Consider the following 17,448-nt stretch of genomic DNA (forward strand, 5'->3'; position numbering starts at 1 on the left):
TCTGGTTTTTAATTTCCCCACTGCTACCTAAGTCTATGACCTTCTCTGTTGTCATTTTTATTATTTGTTCTCTAGGAAGCTCCCCCCGACTAGTTAGTTTAAAGCCCTCTCTACAGCCTCTGCTGGAAAAATGGGGATAATCCTCTTAACCGTCTGTTAACTACCTGTTAACAGGCAGTTAAGTGGCTGTAATCCCCTTCCCGCCTCCAGGAGACGGGACCCGGCACGGGTCGTCTACCCGCCTCCTGGGAAGATGGCACGGAGGCGGGTTGGGGTGGGGGCGGGCTTGGGGTACCCGTAATTAGTTCCTCTCAATAAATTCTAGGCAAGTTATTTTTCTGAGGGAAAGAAATGAGTGTTCCATGTAGGAGACCAACAGGTGGTGTGGAATAGATGTCTGTCATAGAACAGTTGCAGGCTCTGGAATTAGTGGGATTGATGGGCCGATTGATGACACCTTGAGATTTGGCTAAATCAAAACAGAGCTCTTCCAGTCTGTAAACAGTAGAAGAAGCAATCTTAAATGGCAATGTGTTTTATTAGGTGTGTCAAACTGGGGAGGCTATGCTGTAGCCTGTGCTCTGTACATTCTCAACACCTGTACAATCCACGAACGCTACCTACGCAAAGCGGTTGGGTTTCCTAAGACGTCTGAAATGGATGGATGTATCTCGGCACTACCTAGTGTCCGTAAGGTAGGTAACAGTATTTTCTCACCAGGATAGAGGACCATTTCTCTCTATCTCCTTCCTCCAGTGGAGTTGCATGTGATCCTTTTCTAGCCTCTTGCTCCTATCGCCTCTCTCTCTCTTCCCATCGCAGCCTTTTCTTGTCTCTTATTTTATCAATACTACTAAGCTCAATGCTCCTGAGTTTTACTCTCTTGTTCCTTCAGCTCTCCACCTTCCTCTTCCCTGCATTTTCACTGTTTTGAAATCAAGACTCATCACACCATCTCTTCTGGCTTGTTCCTTCTCATGATCTCAAAATTATGGAACTCCTACCCTCTGTTCATTTTAAGAACATTAGAATTAGGAGCAGGAGTAGGCCATACAGCATTTTGAGCCTGCTCCACCATTCAATAAGATCATGGCTGATCTTCGACCTCAACTCCACTTTCCCGCCCCATCCCCACATCCCTTGATTCCCCTAGAGTCCAAAAATCTATCGATCTCAGCCTTGAATATACTCAACGACTCAGCATCCACAGCCCTCTGGGGTAGAGAATTCCAAAGACTCACAACCCTCTGAGCGAAGAAATTTCTCCTCATCTCAGTCCTAAATGGCTGACCCCTTATACTGAGACTGTGACCCCTAGTTCTGGACTCCCCATCCAGGGGAAACAGCCTTTTGGCATCTACCCTGTCAATCTCCCTCAGAATCTTATATGTTTCAATGAGATCATCTCTCATTCTTCTAAACTCCAGAGAGTACAGGCCCAATCTACTCAATCTCTACACATAGGACAACCCTCTCATCCAAGGAACCAATCTAGTGAACCTTCGTTGCACCGCCTCTAAGGAGTATATCCTTCCTTATATATCACCCTCCTCCTAGACCCAAAAGCTTTCAAAGAAGAGATGGGGAGTTCAATCCTGGACCAATATTTCTCAACCAGCATCACTAAAAAAAAATTATCTGGTCATTATCACATTGCCCTTTGTTTAGGTTTACAGTGCGCGTGTGTGAATGCACGAAGTGTGGTAAATAAGGTTGATGAGCTGTAGGCACAATTAGCCACATGGGAATATGATGTTGTGGCGATAACGGAGACCTAGCTCAAAAAAGGGCAGGATTGGGTTTTAAATATTCCTGGATATAAGGGCCTAGAAATTGGGTTTTGGCTTAGCCAGGGCTTTAGCGCCGGAAATTAGTGCCGGCGCTAAGTCCCCTGCGCGCGCCAAAAATTCAGTGGCGCCGCGCCCAAACGGCTGCCGGCGCCACTGAAGGGTCTTAGCGCCTGGAAAAGGGCGCTAACTGCCGTTTCGCGCCACAATTCCGGCGCTGCGGCACCCGATGCGGTGCGGCAGGCTGGGGAAGTGCAGGCCTCCTCCTTCCGTTAAGAAGGAGCTGCCTGCACCCGGCCGCGGCCCGCGCAAATCTGCTTAAAAATGAGCCCGGCACCTCGGACAAGTGCCGGGCTTGCATCTGTTCCGGGGGGGGTGGGTGGAGAGAAGTCCGGGGAGGGAGCTGTGGGCAGGCGGCCGGCGGGAAAGCGGCCGGCCGCCGCGGGGCCTTTAATGCGCCGGCGCTAACTGCAGTAAGGCACCTCTGACAAAACGCTGGTTGCGGCTGCCACGGGCGAGGCGGCCGCAACTCAATTTCGGAGTTCGGGCGGGTTACCACGGCAACCGGGACGCTGCGCACACCGATGACGTCATCGGTGCCGGCGCAGCGTTACTGGAGCAACGCCGATTTAGGGCCCCAGGGAATTTCACTACTGGCCATAACTCCGGCGCAAGGCCCTCTAGCGCCTCAAATGAGGCGCTAAGGCTACTGAATTTTCAGCCGAAGGTGTTCAGGAAAGATAGGGAAGGAAAGAAAGGAGGTGGGGTGGTAGTATTGGTTAAGGAGAATGCTACAGTGCTGGAGAGAGAGGATGTCCTGGAGGGGTCAAGGACAGAATCTATTTGGTTATAGTTAAGAAATAATAGAAGTGCCATTACACTACTAGGTGTATTCTATAGGCCACCAACTAGTGGGAAAGATATAGAGGAGCAAATTTGCAGGGAAATTACAGAGAGGTGCAAGAACTATAGAGTTGTGATAATGGGCGACTTCAACTGTCCTAATATAGACTGGGATAGTAATAGTGTAAAAGGCAGAGATGGGGACGAATTTCTGAAGTGTGTTCAGGAGAACTTTCTTGATCAGTATGTTTCCGGCCCAACGAGGGAGGAGGCATTGCTGGATCTGGTTCTGGGGAATGAGGTGGGTCAAGTGGAGCAAATGTCAGTAGGGGAACATCTAGGGAACAGTAATCACAGTATCATAAGGTTTGGATTAGCTATGGAAAAGGACAGGGAGCAATCTAGAGTAAAAATACTTAATTGGAGGAAGGCAAATTTTTGTGGGTTGAGAACGGATCTGGCCCGGGTAAATTGGAATCAAAGATTGGCAGACAAAACTGTAATCGAACAATGGGCTGCCTTTCAAGAGGAGATGGTTCGGGTACAGTCGAGGTACATTCCCACGAGGGGGAAAGGTAGGGCAACTAAAGCCAGAGCTCCCTGGATGATGGAAGAGATAAAGCATAAGATGAAGCAGAAAAAGGGGGCATATGACAGATGTCAGGTTGAGAATACATCTGAGAATCAGGCTAAATATAGAAAGTTTAGAGAAGAACTGAAAAAGAAAATAAGAGGGGCAGAGAGAGAGCATGAGAATAGATTGGCAGCTAACATAAAAGGGAATTCAAAAGTCTTCTATAGGCATATTAAATAATAAACGGATAGTAAGAGGAGGGGTGGGGCCGATTAGGGACCAAAAAGGAGACGTACGCATGGAGGCAGAGGGCATGGCTGAGGTACTAAATGAGTACTTTGCATCTGTCTTCACCAAGGAAGAAGATGCTGTCAAAGTCATAGTAAAAGAGGAGGTAGTGGAGATACTGGATGAGATAAGAATTGATAAAGAGGAGCTACTAGAAAGGCTGTCTGAACTTAAAGTTGATAAGTCACCAGGACCGGATGGGATGCATCCTAGGATGCTGAGGGAGGTTAAGGAGGAAATCGTGGAGGTACTCGCCATAATCTTCCAATCCTCCTTAGATACGGGGGTGGTGCCAGAGGACTAGAGAATTGAAAATGTTACACCCTTGTTCAAAAAAGGGTGTAAAGATAAACCCAGCAACTACAGGCCAGTCAGTTTAACCTCGGTAGTGGGAAAGCATTTGGAAATGATAATCAGGGATAAAGTGTGGATTAAAGCCAGCACGGATTTGTTAAAGGAAAATCGTGTTCAACTAACTTGATCGAGTTTCTTGATGAGGTAACAGAGAGGGTTGATGAGGGCAATGCAGTTGATGTGGTGAACATAATAGGCTTGCCGGCAAAGTTGAAGCCCATGGAATAAAAGGGACAGTGGCAACATGGATACGAAATTGGCTAAGTGACAGGAAACAGAGAGCAGTGGTGAACGGTTGTTTTTCGGAATGGAGGAAGGTATACAGTGGTGTTCCCCAGGGGTCAGTACTAGGACCACTGCTTTTCTTGATTTATATTTATGACTTGCGAGTACAGGGCACAATTTCAAAATTTGCAGATGACACAAAACTTGGAAGTGTAGTGAACAGTGAGAAGGATAGTGATAGACTTCAAGAAGACATAGACAGGCTGGTGAAATGGGCGGACACATGGCAGATGAAATTTAGCGCAGAAAAGTGTGAAGTGATACATTTTGGTAGGAAGAATGAGGAGAGGCAATATAAACTAAATGGTACAATTCTAAAGCAGGTGCATGAACAGAGAGACCTGGGGGTACATGTGCAATAATCATTAAAGGTGGCAGGGCAGGTTGAGAAAGCTGTTAAAAAAGCATACGGTATTCTGGACTTCATAAATAGAGGCATAGAGTACAAAAGCAAGGAAGTTATGATGAACCTTTATAAAACACTGGTTCGGCCTCAACTGGAGTATTGTGTCCAATTCTGGGCACCACACTTTAGGAACGATGTGAAGGTCTTAGAGAGGGTACAGAAAAGATTTACAAGAATGGTTCCAGGGTTGAGGCACATCAGTTACGTGGACAGACTGGAGAAGCTGGGGCTGTTCTCCTTAGAGCAGAGGGTTGAGAGGAGATTTGATAGACGTGTTCAAAATCATGAGGGGTCTGGACAGAGTAGATAGAGAGAAACTGTTCCTATTGGCGGAAGGGTCGAGAAGCAGAGGGCACAGATTCAAGGTGATTGGCAGAAGAACCAAAGACGGTGTGAGGAAAGTCTTTTTTACGCAGCGAGTGGTTAGGATCTGGAATTCACTGCCTGAAAGGGTGGTGGAGGCAGATTCAATCGTGGCTTTCAAAAGGGAATTGGATAAGTACCTGAAGGAAAAAATTTGTGGGGCTACGGGGAATGGGCCGGGGAGTGGGACTAGCTGAAGTGCTCTTACAGAGAGGCAGCACGGGCTCGAGGGGCCAAATGGCCTCCTGTGCTGTAACCGTTCTATGATTCTAAATTGGCTGACGTGTTTCCTACATTACAACAGTGACTACACTTCAAAAAGTACTTCAGTGGCTGTAAAGTGCTTTGGGACTTTCTGAGGTTGTGAATGGCACTGTAGAAATACAAGTCTGTTGAGATACCACGGCAAACGTGGGAGTCGAGACCAGAGTTGATGGAACACAACTGCTTTAATTTACATCATGGCAAAAACAAGTGCTTAAAAAGCCCGCGCAACCACTTAAATACTCCCCAGACAAGAAGTGCTCCCGGCAGCCTATCCCTACGGGAAACAAGCTGCCGGAGGAAAGGGCCCACGGCTGGGGGCGGCTGCTGCCGGCAGTGCGCCTGCGTAAACTGTCTGTGCCGCCGTGAGCGGATTATGTCCAATGGTGGCATGTCGCCACAGAGCTCCCCCCAGAATCCGCTTAGGAGGAGTAGACGAGTCGTGACGGTGGTCTAATGGTTCTGCCGGAGCGGCTCTGAGTGGCCGCCGGTCTAGTTGGTGAGGCCGGGCGGTTCGCCGCCGGCTGTGCTAGCTTGCTGGCGGGACGGCCTCTAGTTGGAGGTCGGGCCACGGGGACCTGTTCCCCTGGTTCTGTGTGTGCTGGTTTGAGTCGGTCGATGGAGACCGTTTCAACCCTGTCGCCGAGTCGCAGCTTGAAGACCTTGTCCCTGGTTTGTAGTACCTCGTACGGTCCGTCGTACAGGGGTCGCAGGGGTCTGCGGTGTGCGTCGTGTCGCACGAAGACGAAACGTGCCTGCTGTAAGTTTGGCGGGACGTAAGGTGCGAGTTCGCCGTGTCGGTTGACTGGAAGTGGGGCGAACTGTTGAGCGGAAGAGAAAGAGTTGAGCTGCTGCTGTTCGGCCGACCAAGGCGTGGTAGCCTCCGGAAGGAATTCGCCTGGTACGCGCAGCGGTTGTCCATAGACTAACTCCGCTGCTGAGGACTGGAGGTCTTCCTTGACCACGGTACGTAGGCCTAGCAGCACCCACGGTAGGCGGTCAGTCCAGGTACTGTCCTGCAGGCTGGTGCGAAGTGAGGCCTTGAGTGACCTGTGGAAGCGTTCACACAGCCCATTGGCCTGTGGGTGGTACGCCGTGGTTCGGTGGAGCGTCACCCCGAGGTTGCGTGCTGTGGCCGTCCAGAGTTCGGAGGTGAACTGGGTGCCTCTGTCGGAGGTTATGTCGGCCGGTACACCGAATCTCGCGACCCAGGTGTTAATGAACGCCCTGGCGATGTCGGCTGTGGTGGTGGAGGTCAGCGGCACTGCCTCAGGCCAGCGTGTGTAGCGGTCGACCATCGTGAGAAGATAAGTTTGGCCTTGCGATGGCGGCAGAGGACCGACGATGTCGACGTGTACGTGGTCGAAGCGGCGGCTGGGTACCTCGAAGTCTCCCAGGGGTGCTTTTGTGTGCAGCTGCACCGTAGCCCGTTGGCAGGCGAGGCAGGAGTTGGCCCAAGTCCGAACATCTTTGCTAAGGCCGCGCCAGACGAAGCGCTGGGAGAGGAGTTTAACGGATGCGCGGGAACCCGGATGGGAGAGCCTATGGAGCGCGTCGAAGATGCGGCGGCGCCAGGTTGCAGGGACGACCGGCCTGGGTTGGCCGAGTGAGACGTCGCAAGTGACTGCCGTGGCTTCGGGCCCGTGCACGACCTTGGCTAGGCGTAGCCCTGGCAGGCTGGTAGCCGCCGAGAGGAGGTCTGGGTCCGTGAGCTGGGCCGCTGCTAGTTGCGCGCAGTCGGCCGCTAGGTGATTCGTGCAGACGGCAGGACGGGAAAGGCAGTCGGCGACAACGTTGTCTCTACCGGAGACGTGCTGGATGTCCGTGGTAAACTCGGACACGGCCGCGAGCTGGCGTTGCTGCCTAGCGGACCAGGGGTCGGTGTTCTTAGCCATCGCGTATGTGAGCGGCTTGTGGTCCACGTACGCGGTAAAGGGGCGGCCCTCCAGCAGGAACCTGAAATGGCGGACCGACAGGTGGAGCGCGAGGAGCTTGCGGTCGAAAGTAGAGTATTTGACCTCCGGGGGGCGCAGTTGGCGGCTGTAGAAGGCAAGTGGCTGCCACACGCCATAGACCCACTGCTCGAACACGGCTCCGACCGCATGGTCGGAGGCGTCGGTGGTGAGCGCGACCCGGGCATCAGCCCTCGGGTGCGCGAGCAAGGTGGCGTCGGCGAGCGCGTTTTTGGTGGCGTCGGAGGCGCCTGACGTGTCAGCGGTCCAGGCTACGGCCATCTTGCCGGATTTACCTTGGAGGGAATCGTATAGGGGCTTCATGAGGGCTGCAGCTCTGGGGATGAACCTGTTGTAAAAGTTCACCATCCCGAGGAACTCCTGGAGGCCCTTGATGGTTTTAGGGCGGGGGAATTGCTGGACGGCCTGCACCTTGTTGGGCAGGGGGACGGCCCCAACAGGAGTGATGTGGTGGCCGAGAAAATCGATCTCGGCTAGGCCGAATTGGCACTTCGCCGGGCTGAGGATAAGCCCGTGTTGGGCTAAGCGCCCGAACAGGATGCAAAGGTGTTCGAGGTGTTCCTGTTTGGAGGAGCTGGCCACGAGAATGTCGTCTAGATAGACGAATAGAAAGTTCAGGTCCCGGAGGACTGAGTCCATAAGGTGCTGAAAAGCCTGGGCTGCATTCTTGAGGCCGAAGGGCTTCCTCAGGTACTCGAACAGGCCGAATGGGGTGATGACGGCCGTTTTGGGGATGTCCGCGGGGTGTACGGGGACTTGGTGGTAACCGCGCACCAGGTCGACCTTGGAGAAGACGGTTCGTCCGGCCAATCGGGCCGAGAAGTCCTGGATGTGCGGCACCGGGTATCGGTTGGGGGTGGTGGCATCGTTGAGGCGGCGGTAGTCCCCGCAGGGGCGCCAGCCTCCGCCGGGATTGGGGGCGATGTGGAGGGGCAAGGCCCAAGGGCTGCTGGAGCGGCGGATGATGCCGAGTTGCTCCATGGTGGTGAACTCGGCCCGCGCGATTTCCAGCTTGGCCGGGTCGAGTCTGCGGGCGTGGGCAGCGACCGGGGGGGCCGGTGGTGGGGATATAGTGCTCCACACCGTGTTTGGCGGCTTTGGCCGAAAAGGTCGGGTTAGTGAGGGCGGGAAACTCGACTAGTAGTGCCGAGTAGTCGTCCGTGGCTCTGGCGAGGCAGTAGGTCGTCAGGCCGGCCGAACGGGCCGGGGTGACTGCGCCAGGTATGGGGGCCATAGTGTTGATGTCGACGAGGCGGTGCCTCGGAATGTCGACAAGGAGGCCGTGGGCGCGTAGGAAGTCGGCACCGATGAGTGGACAGAGGACCTTGGCTGTGAGGAACTCCCAGTGGTAGCGGCGGCCTGCGAGGTCGAGCGTGACCATGCGGGTGCCGTATGTGCGGATGTCAGAGCCATTGGCTGCAGCCAGCGTAACACCCCGTGCACCGCGTTGGATTTCGAGGGCGGAGGCGGGGGTGATGCTGTGCTGGGCTCCTGTGTCGCACAGGAATCGGCGGTTGGTGCTGTCGTCGATGACGTACAGTAGGGGCCCCTTTTGCCCCGCGGCCATCGTGGGGGCCGGTGCGGGGAGGGGTTTGAAAGTGCACGGTGGCGTGCAGCGTTGGGCCCTAGTGCCAAAACGGGTGTGGTAGTAGCAGTGACCCGGAGTGGAAGGGCGGTCGGGCCTAGTGAGCCGGGGGGACCGCGTGGTCGTTGCCGTGAGGTCGGGCGCGACGTCGCGGGCGGTCTGCGCGGAGAGCAGCCGGTCGGCCTTTTCAGCTATCTCATTCAGGTCCATGGAGCCAGACTCCACAATGAGCGGGTGGATGCTGGCGGGGAGCTGCCAAATGAAAAGCGTGCGAAAGAGGGCGCCGGGTTTTTTGTCGTCCGAGAGGGACAGCATGTGGGAAAGCAGGTCTGATGGTGAAGCGTCACCAAGGCCTGGAAGGTCGAGGAGTTGGCAGTTGCGCTGGTAGGAGGACGCCTGAAATTTTTTAAGGAGCGCAGCCTTCAGATGTTCGTACTTGCCTTCCTCTGGTGGATCCTGCAGCGCTGCCCGAACCTTAGGGACTGTGGCGCAGGTGAGAGAGGCGACGAGGTAGTCGTACTTCGTGGCATCGACTGTAATGCTTCTCAGCCGGAATCTGGACTCGGCTTGAATGAACCAGGCCTCGGCCAGGTTCTCCCAAAAGTCCGGTAGTTTAACCGTGACTGCGTTTGTATCCGCCATGCTAGCTTAGGATTCGTCCTGAGCGTCGGGGTCACCAGTGTTGAGATACCGCGGCAAACATGGGAGTCGAGACCAGAGTTGATGGAACACAACTGCTTTAATTTACATCATGGCAAAAACAAGTGCTTAAAAAGCCCGCGCAACCACTTAAATACTCCCCAGACAGGAAGTGCTCCCGGCAGCCTGTCCCTATGGGAAACAAGCTGCCGGAGGAAAGGGCACACGGCTGGGGGCGGCTGCTGCCGGCAGTGCGCCTGCGTAAACTGTCCGTGCCGCCGTGAGCGGATTATGTCCAATGGTGGCATGTCGCCACAGTCTCTTTTTCTTTTTCTTTCAAACCAATACTTCTTGATTGGTTGTGTTTTCTAATCTATTACCACCTCGATGATGTCCTAGGCTGCAGTGCTAGCCTTTTAGCCCTTAAAAAAAACTCACTTTGTTTTGGAAATGGACGAATCGTGTCAGTCGTTTCCTGTGCATTTTGTTTCCTCCTCGACATTAGGTTTCCTACATCACGCCCTGCTCTCCAGCAAGGTGGGTAAAGCTTACTCCTTTGACCCATCTTTTGGTCACCTGCCCTAATATCTCCTCCTTTGACTTGGTGTCAATTTTTTTGTCTGATTGCGTTTCCGCAACGCACCTTGGGACGTTTTCCTACATTAAAGGCGCTATATAAATGCAAGTTGTCGCTGTAATTGGCCTGTTTCACTATCTCTCGTCAAGAAGGAAAGACTTGCATTTACTTAGCGCCTTATCCTGTCTCTCAGAAGTGTCCCAAAGTGCTTTACGTCCAATAAATTAGTTTGAAGTGCAGTAGCTGTTGTTGGGTAGGCAACTGGCTCAAAGAACACATAGAACATAGGAACAGGAGGAGGCCATTCAGCCCCTCGAGCCTGCACCGCCATTCAATTAGATCACGGCTGATCTGTATCTTAACTCCATTTCCCCGCCTTGGTTCCGTATCCCTTAATACCCTTGCCTAACAAAAATCTATCAATCTTAGTTTTGAAATTTTCAATTGACCCCCTAGCCTCAACAGCTTTTTAGGGTAGAGAGCTCCAGATTACTACTACCCCTTTGTGTGAAGAAGTGTTTCCTGACATCGCCCCTGAACGGCCTGGCTCTAATTTTAAGGTTTATGCCCCCTTGTTCTGGACTCCCCCCACCAGAGGAAATAATTTCTCTCCATCTAACCTATCAGCACCTTTAATCATTTTAACCACCTCAGTTAGATCACCCCTTAGCCTTCTATACTCGAGGGAATACAAGCCCAGTCTGTGCAAGCTGCCCTCATAATTTGACCCTTGTAGCCCAGGTATCATTCTGGTGAATCTGAGCTGCACCTCCCCCAAGGCCAATATATCCTTCCTGAGGAGCGGTGCCCGGAACTGAACGCAGTTACTCCAGATGGGGGCTAACCAGAGCTTTGTATAACTGTAACGTAACTTTTACTTTTTGTATTCCAGCCCCCTTGGTATTTTTTGTACCTGTCCACTAGCTTTTGGTGTTAGGAGGAACAGTATAGGTTAACTGACCCTTTTGATTTCTTTTATTCATCTCTTCCCTCAATGAAGTAGTTTCTCCTCAGTTGCTCTGGGTAATATCAGGAAGACATCTTTTGTTTAATTGTAGGGGTGAAGCCACGTCCTACCACCGTGTTGCACAGACCCAGCAGCACACGTGACATAGGAATACATTCTTGCTAACTCAATGCTCCATCCTTTTGTTACACTGAATGTTACACCGAGTTAAATCGAGTTTACAGCACAGAAACCGTCCATTCAGCCCAACTGGTCTATGCTGGCGTTTGTGCGCCACACGACCCTCCTCCCACCCCTCTTCATCAGCATAACTTTCTATTCCTTTCTCTCTCATGTGCTTATCTACCATTTCCTTAAATGCATCTATACTATTTGGCTCAACTCCTCCTTGTGGGAGCGAGTTTCACGTTCTCACCACTCTCTGGGTAAAGAAGTTTCTCCTGAATTCCCTATTGGATTTATTAGTGTCTGGCATATATTTATGGCCTCTAGTTCTGGTCTCCCCCACAAGTGGAAACACCTTCTCTGCCTCTACCCTATCAAATCCCTTCATAATCTTAAAGACTTCTATCAGCTCACCTCTCAGTCTTCTCTTTTCCAGATAAAAGAGCCCCAGCCTGTTCAATCTTTCCTGATGCTTATAACCTCTCAGTTCTGTAGTCAATCTTTTCATCTGTCCTTAGGAAGAAAAGCTGCTGGAGTTGCTGGTGGAACATGGAATACGAAGCGGAAAAACCGGGAATCTGGGAATGGAAGTGGACGGCTTGCTGTTTCATGACACGCACTCAACTATGATCAAACAGCTGTTGGAGATCACCCTAGGACAGGCCCTATCGAACTAGGTCACAATGTGAGCAATAAGGGAACCTTTAATATAGAATTACAATCATTCTTGCCAACCTTTTAACTGAGAAAGTTCTCGTTAGGTTTACACTAACTAATCAATGTAATGATATTTGCACGACAGGTATGTTATAATGCAGTGTTGCATTTATTTTTGATTTATGTAATTTTTTATGGCTGTGTTGTGCTTCTGTTTCACTTCAAGAATTAATACAACAAATGTTTTTTTCTTCCCCACAAAACAGTTTATTCCAGTGTTTGTGTCAGTCATTTCGAAACTGTTCTTTAGATAATTGTGCCCAGTACTGTTCAGGGTTTCATTTTGCCTCAGAAGTCTGACAAATTTAAAGAAGAAGATTGGATAGATAAAGGAAAAGCCTAGGAAATATTGTTGTGACTAGAATATTTTAGGACTTGGATACAATAGTGGGAGATGTTGATTTAGGGAGCTCCTAGTGCTGAAACCATATGCACCTAGGCAAGTTTTATCAAACAAAGGCTGTGAATTTCCTTGGCACTGCTCCCGTTCTACTGCCATAACTTCCATGGACATGTGGTGGAAATCCCGTTTACACACGAAAGTGAGGTTTCCTCCACTCTTCCTGTGAAGTTACAAAGTGGAACAGGAGCACCTCCGAGGAAATTCTCGGCCAAAGTTGTTTTCTTGATGGCTCCACTGTTAGGTTTAACAACTACATCTACAAGCTTGCATTGTTTGATACTTGTCTGATGGGAACCCACAAGTCCATGGGAACACCATCACCTCCAAGTTCCCCTCCAAGTCACACACCATCCCGACTTGGAAATATATCGGCCGTTCCTTCATCGTCACTGGGTCAAAATCCTGGAACTCCCTCCCTAACAGCACTGTAGGAGTACCTTCACCACACGGACTGCAGCGGTTCAAGAAGGCGGCTCACCACCACCTTCTCAAGGGGCAACTAGGGATGGGCAATAAATGCTGGACCTTGCCAGTGACACCCAAATCCTGAGAATGAATAAAAAAAATAAGAAATGACCTTCAGAGCATTTGTAATTTGGTTGACTTTAGATCAGAAGCTGCTGGAGTATCCAAAGTTCATAGCGAGGAAAGAATTTCTTTTGCATTTAACTACGTAGAGAATTCGGAGAGAAGTATGGGTTGACTCTACTTCCCACCTACACACACACACACAAAGAAAAAAGACAAAGAACATCTAAGAGACACCAGCTGTGATTTACATGTAAAAAAAACTCTGGCGGAAGGGCCGAGAACACAGATTTAAGGTGATTGGCAGAAGAACCAAAGGCGACATGAGGAATACTTTTTTACGCAGTGAGTGGTTAGGATCTGGAATGCACTGCCTGAGAGGGTGGTGGAGGCAGATTCAATCGTGGCTTTCAAAAGGGAATTGGATAAGTACCTGAAGGAAAAAAATTTGCAGGGCTACGGGGAAAGGGCGGGGGAGTGGGACTAGATGAAGTGCTCTTGTAGAGAGCCGGCATGGGCTCGACAGGCCGAATGGCTTCCTTCTGTGCTGTAACCATTCTATGATTCAATGACCTAGCCAATTTAAATTAAAAGATCTATAATGTAAAAGTGTTACAATTAGAAACCAGATGCTCTAATACAACCATATTCTTATCTAGCCTCAATTCTTATCTGAAGCTGTAATCCAATTCAAGTTCTCATCAAAAATTCTAATCTGTATCAATCAATCTTTACCAAAAACTCTAATCCAATCCCAAAACTTTACCAAAAGCTCTAATCCAATCCCAGTTCTCATCCTGAAACTCAAATCCAACCCAAATCTATACCAAAAATTATAATCCAACCTCAATTCTTCCTTGCGTGTCAGCTGTGGCTCAGTTGGTGGCAGCACTCTCGTCTCTGAATCAGAAGGTTGTGGGTTCAAGCCCCACACCAGAGACTTGAGCCCATAATCTAGGCTGGCACTCCCAGTGCAGTACTGAGGGAGCGCTGCACTGTCGGAGGCGCCGTCTTTCGGATGAGATGTTAAAACCGAGGTCCCGTCTGTTCTCTCGGGTGGACGTAAAAGATCCCATGGCTGCTATTTCGAAGAAGAGGAAGGGCGTTAACCCTGGTGTTGTGGCCAATATTTATCCCAAAATCACTAAAACAGATTATCACATTGCTGTTTGTGGGAGCTTGTTGTGTGCAAATTGACTGCCATGTTTTCTACATTACAACACTGACTACACTTCAGAAAGTACTTCATTGGCTGTAAAGTGCTTTGGGATGTCCCGTGGTCGTGAAAGGTGCTATATAAATGCAAGTCTTTCTTTGGAGGTCTAATCCAATCCCAGTCTTCACCAGAATCCCTAATCTAAGTCCATTTCTTACTGATAGTTGTAATCCAATCACAATATTTACCAGAAAACTACAGCAATTTTACTTCTTACCCGAAATCCAATTATAAATCTTACTGAAAATGCTAGCTCTTACCCAAAGCTCTAATTCAGAGCTCTATTCTATACCTAAAAATAAAAGGAGCACTTGCTTGTTTACAACACACTGTAAGATGAGGCCATCATTGTTTTCAAAGCTTTTGCGGTGTCCTCAACATGTAAGGTTACTTTAAATCATAACTGGTGATTTGGTCTTCATCTCCACGGTCTCAATTTCTCGTCTCTTCTGGCAGTGAAAGAGATTTCTAACAGGATCCAGGAATCTGGCTAGCCAGCTCTGTGAACTCTGAGATATAAAGCAGTACAAGATGGGGTCGGCCACGCAGTTTAAACTCGTTAGCAGAAGCCCAAAATGGTAAACGTCAAAAATATCTTGAGCGAACTCACAGCTGTGCTCGAATATGGTCCGAATCATCAGGAAAATGTGATAGGGTGCGAAGCAAACCAGCAAAATGATGATTGTCCCAGACACCAATTTTTTTACTCTTAATTTCTGATTTTCGTTAAGCCCACGGACCTTGTGGACAACCGTCAACACTTTGTAGTAAGAGAAGACTAATAATATAAACGGGAGGAAGAACCCAACAGAGAGCCTGTAAATATTTAAATCCCTGTCTAATGGGCGCAGAGGATAATGTTCGAAACACAAGGTGTCATTCTCCTTGTCTTTACTGAGAACCTTGGAGCCTATGAAGAAAGTGCAGATGACTGCCTCCTTGAGCCAGATGATAACACTGATGAGCACTGCAGTCTTCATGGTGTGCAGGGATTTAAAGTTCACAGGGTAGGCCACGGCGAGGAAGCGATTGATGGAGATAAAGCAGAGGAAGCCGATGCTGATGTAGATATTCTGGTAGAGGAGCAGGCCGCTGAACTTGCAGAGTCCCCGGGATAAGATCCAGTCATCGTGTTGCAGCATATACTGAACCCACAAGGGCAAGGAGATGAGGTACAATAGGTCTGAGATGGTCAGGTTGCAGAGGTAGACTCCCAGCTCGTTCCCCTGCCTGATCTGCAGGTAGCTGTGATACAGGGACAGGAGATTAGTCGGGAGGCCGACGATGAAGACCAAGATGTAGACCGTGGGAAACAGGGTCTGGTGGATACCGTGGTCGATAGAACAGTTGGTCATCATTCAACACAATACTGGGACTTTCTCGTCTAATAAATTTTATGATACTTTTCTGTTTAATTCTTCTTCACTGAAACATGTCTCTCTAGAGGAAAAACAGAGAAGTTATGAAACAATATAATTATCGAACATTACAGCACAGAAGGAGGCCATTTGGCCCATCGTGCCACTGAAAGCCCACTGAATGATCCATCCAATCTGTCCTATTCGCCTGCCCTTTCCTCATACCATTTCAATATTTCTTTTTCAAATATTTATGTTTCTGCTAAGGCATTTAAAAACAACCTTCTGTGCTAAAAATTCTCCTAACCTCTCCAGCTATGGTGATTTTTTTCAATATTCATTCTCAAATGTGGGCGTCGCTGGCAAGGCCAGCATTTATTGCCCATCCCTAATTGCCCTCGAGAAGGTGGCGGTTGTAGTGATCAATAGCATGTCATTCTATAGTGGACACTAGGTGGAGCCGTAGAGCTGTATATAGCTGTATGTATAAGACTACACTACCCAGCTATATATTATATTAGGACTACATTACCCATGAGGCTAGGCTACCCACAAGGCAGCAGTCAAGATGGAAGCCTCTACAAGATGCTGTACAAGTCCACATGTGCTCAATAAAAGTGTCTAGCAAAAGCTAGCTGTGTTCATAATAAGAATATCTATTTATAAATGAACATAACACGGTACCAGGGTGGTGAAGATCTGCTGAAAATTGTGAAAAGCAACATGGAGAATTTGAAGCCACCAGAGCGTTTGAATCTCGAGGGAAATATCGACTACGACTGTCTGTGTGGAGTTTGCACATTCTCCCCGTGTTTGCGTGGGTTTTCTCCGGGTGCTCCGGTTTCCTCCCACAGTCCAAAGATGTGCAGGTTAGGTTGATTGGCTATGATAAATTGACCCTTAGTGTTAGGGGGATTAAATACGTGGGGTTACAGGGATAGGGTGGGATATGTGTAGGGGTTACGGGGATCGGGTGGGATATGTGTCGGTGCAGGCTCGATGGGCCGAAATGGCCTCTATCTGCACTGTGGGGCTTCTGTGAATCTGTGATACAATTGGCGGATTTTTAAACAACAATTCGAACTCTACATTGCAGCCACCGGATTCGGTATGAAGCCAGACGCAAGGAAGATAGCATTGCTGCTTACGGTTGCAGGCCCACAGGCGATAGAGGTATTTAATACATTTGTATTTAATCCAGTGGAGAACAGAGAAAAATTAGAAGATGTGCTAAAAAAATTTGATGCACATTGCTCTCCCAAAAAGAATGAGACCTATGAAAGATACATCTTCTGTTCTCGGACACAGCAGCAAAATGAGACTTTTGATAGCTTTATAACTGATCTGAAACTGAAAGCACAGACATGTAATTTCTCTGAGCTCAAAGCATCCATGATTCGTGACCAGATTGTATTTGGTATTCATGATAAAAAAGTCAGGGAACGTCTGTTGAGAGAAACCGAACTAAATTTGGAAAATGCGGTGAAAATATGCCAAGCCAGCGAGCTAGCTCGAAAGCACGCAAAGACTTTCAGTGAAATCAATAATGATGTGATTGTAACGAGTGATAATGCTGCTGTCGGTGCTGTGTCCTATAAGGGGAAGAAACATGGGCAGAACAGAAATGAAAAGCAATCGGAGGATGAAATTTTTAATTGTAAACTCTGTGGTTACAAACACCAGTTAAGACAATGCCCAGCGTTTGGAAAAATGTGCACAAAGTGTAATGGAAAGAATCACTTTGCCAAACAATGCTTTTCAAAAGTAAAAACAACGAAAGGGCAACAAGTTAATGTGATTGAGGACACTGATTTAAGTGAGACATTTTTTGTAGGAATGGTGTCATGTGACGATATCAAAAAAGATACAGAAAATGTGCAGCCCTCAGAAATGGACAATGCTGAACATAAAGTCAATGCAGTAAAAGTGGACAAATGGATGATCCCACTGCAGATAAATGGAGCATTAGTTACATTGAAACTGGACACTGGGGCAAAAGCAAACTTAATCAGTATGAGTGACATAAAAAATATGAAAGAAAAGCCCAAAATACAGAATAAGTCAGTACTACTGAAGAGCTATAATGGACAGAAAATAGATAGCTTAGGTGTATGCAGACTTAAAGTGACAGTCAAAGACAAAGTGCATCATCTCAT

At 48.9% G+C, this 17,448-nt stretch overlaps 2 protein-coding genes across 3 annotated transcripts in view; one reads left to right on the top strand and one right to left on the bottom strand.

Annotated features, from left to right (window-relative positions):
* Positions 1 to 11,995, top strand: part of LOC147081898 (D-glutamate cyclase, mitochondrial-like) — a 46,743-nt gene extending 34,748 nt beyond the window's left edge. Inside the window, exons 9-10 of one of the 2 annotated variants that reach the window (XM_085980600.1) lie at positions 544 to 695; positions 11,589 to 11,995. In XM_085980600.1, the coding sequence (XP_085836726.1) occupies positions 544 to 695; positions 11,589 to 11,747 (311 nt within the window). In that variant the 3' untranslated portion in view covers positions 11,748 to 11,995. The remainder of the gene's footprint in view (positions 1 to 543; positions 696 to 11,588) is intronic. The other variant, XM_085980601.1, reaches the window with a different exon arrangement.
* A 2,286-nt stretch (positions 11,996 to 14,281) lies between these two features.
* Positions 14,282 to 15,395, bottom strand: LOC147081899 (G protein-coupled receptor 68-like). The gene has a single exon (XM_085980595.1). It carries the CDS (start codon positions 15,290 to 15,292, stop codon positions 14,327 to 14,329), a length of 966 nt encoding a protein of 321 aa, XP_085836721.1. The 5' UTR covers positions 15,293 to 15,395; the 3' UTR covers positions 14,282 to 14,326.
* Positions 15,396 to 17,448: the final 2,053 nt, after the last annotated feature.

Source organism: Somniosus microcephalus, unplaced genomic scaffold, assembly GCF_052327205.1.
Source record: "Somniosus microcephalus isolate GS21.2 unplaced genomic scaffold, FLI_Smic_1.0 scaffold308, whole genome shotgun sequence".
Classification (NCBI taxonomy): Eukaryota; Metazoa; Chordata; class Chondrichthyes; order Squaliformes; family Somniosidae; genus Somniosus; species Somniosus microcephalus.

Coding starts and splice junctions, on each gene's coding strand:
- LOC147081899 (XM_085980595.1), bottom strand. CDS start 15,292: ATGATGACCAACTGTTCTATCGACCACGGTATCCACCAGACCCTGTTT.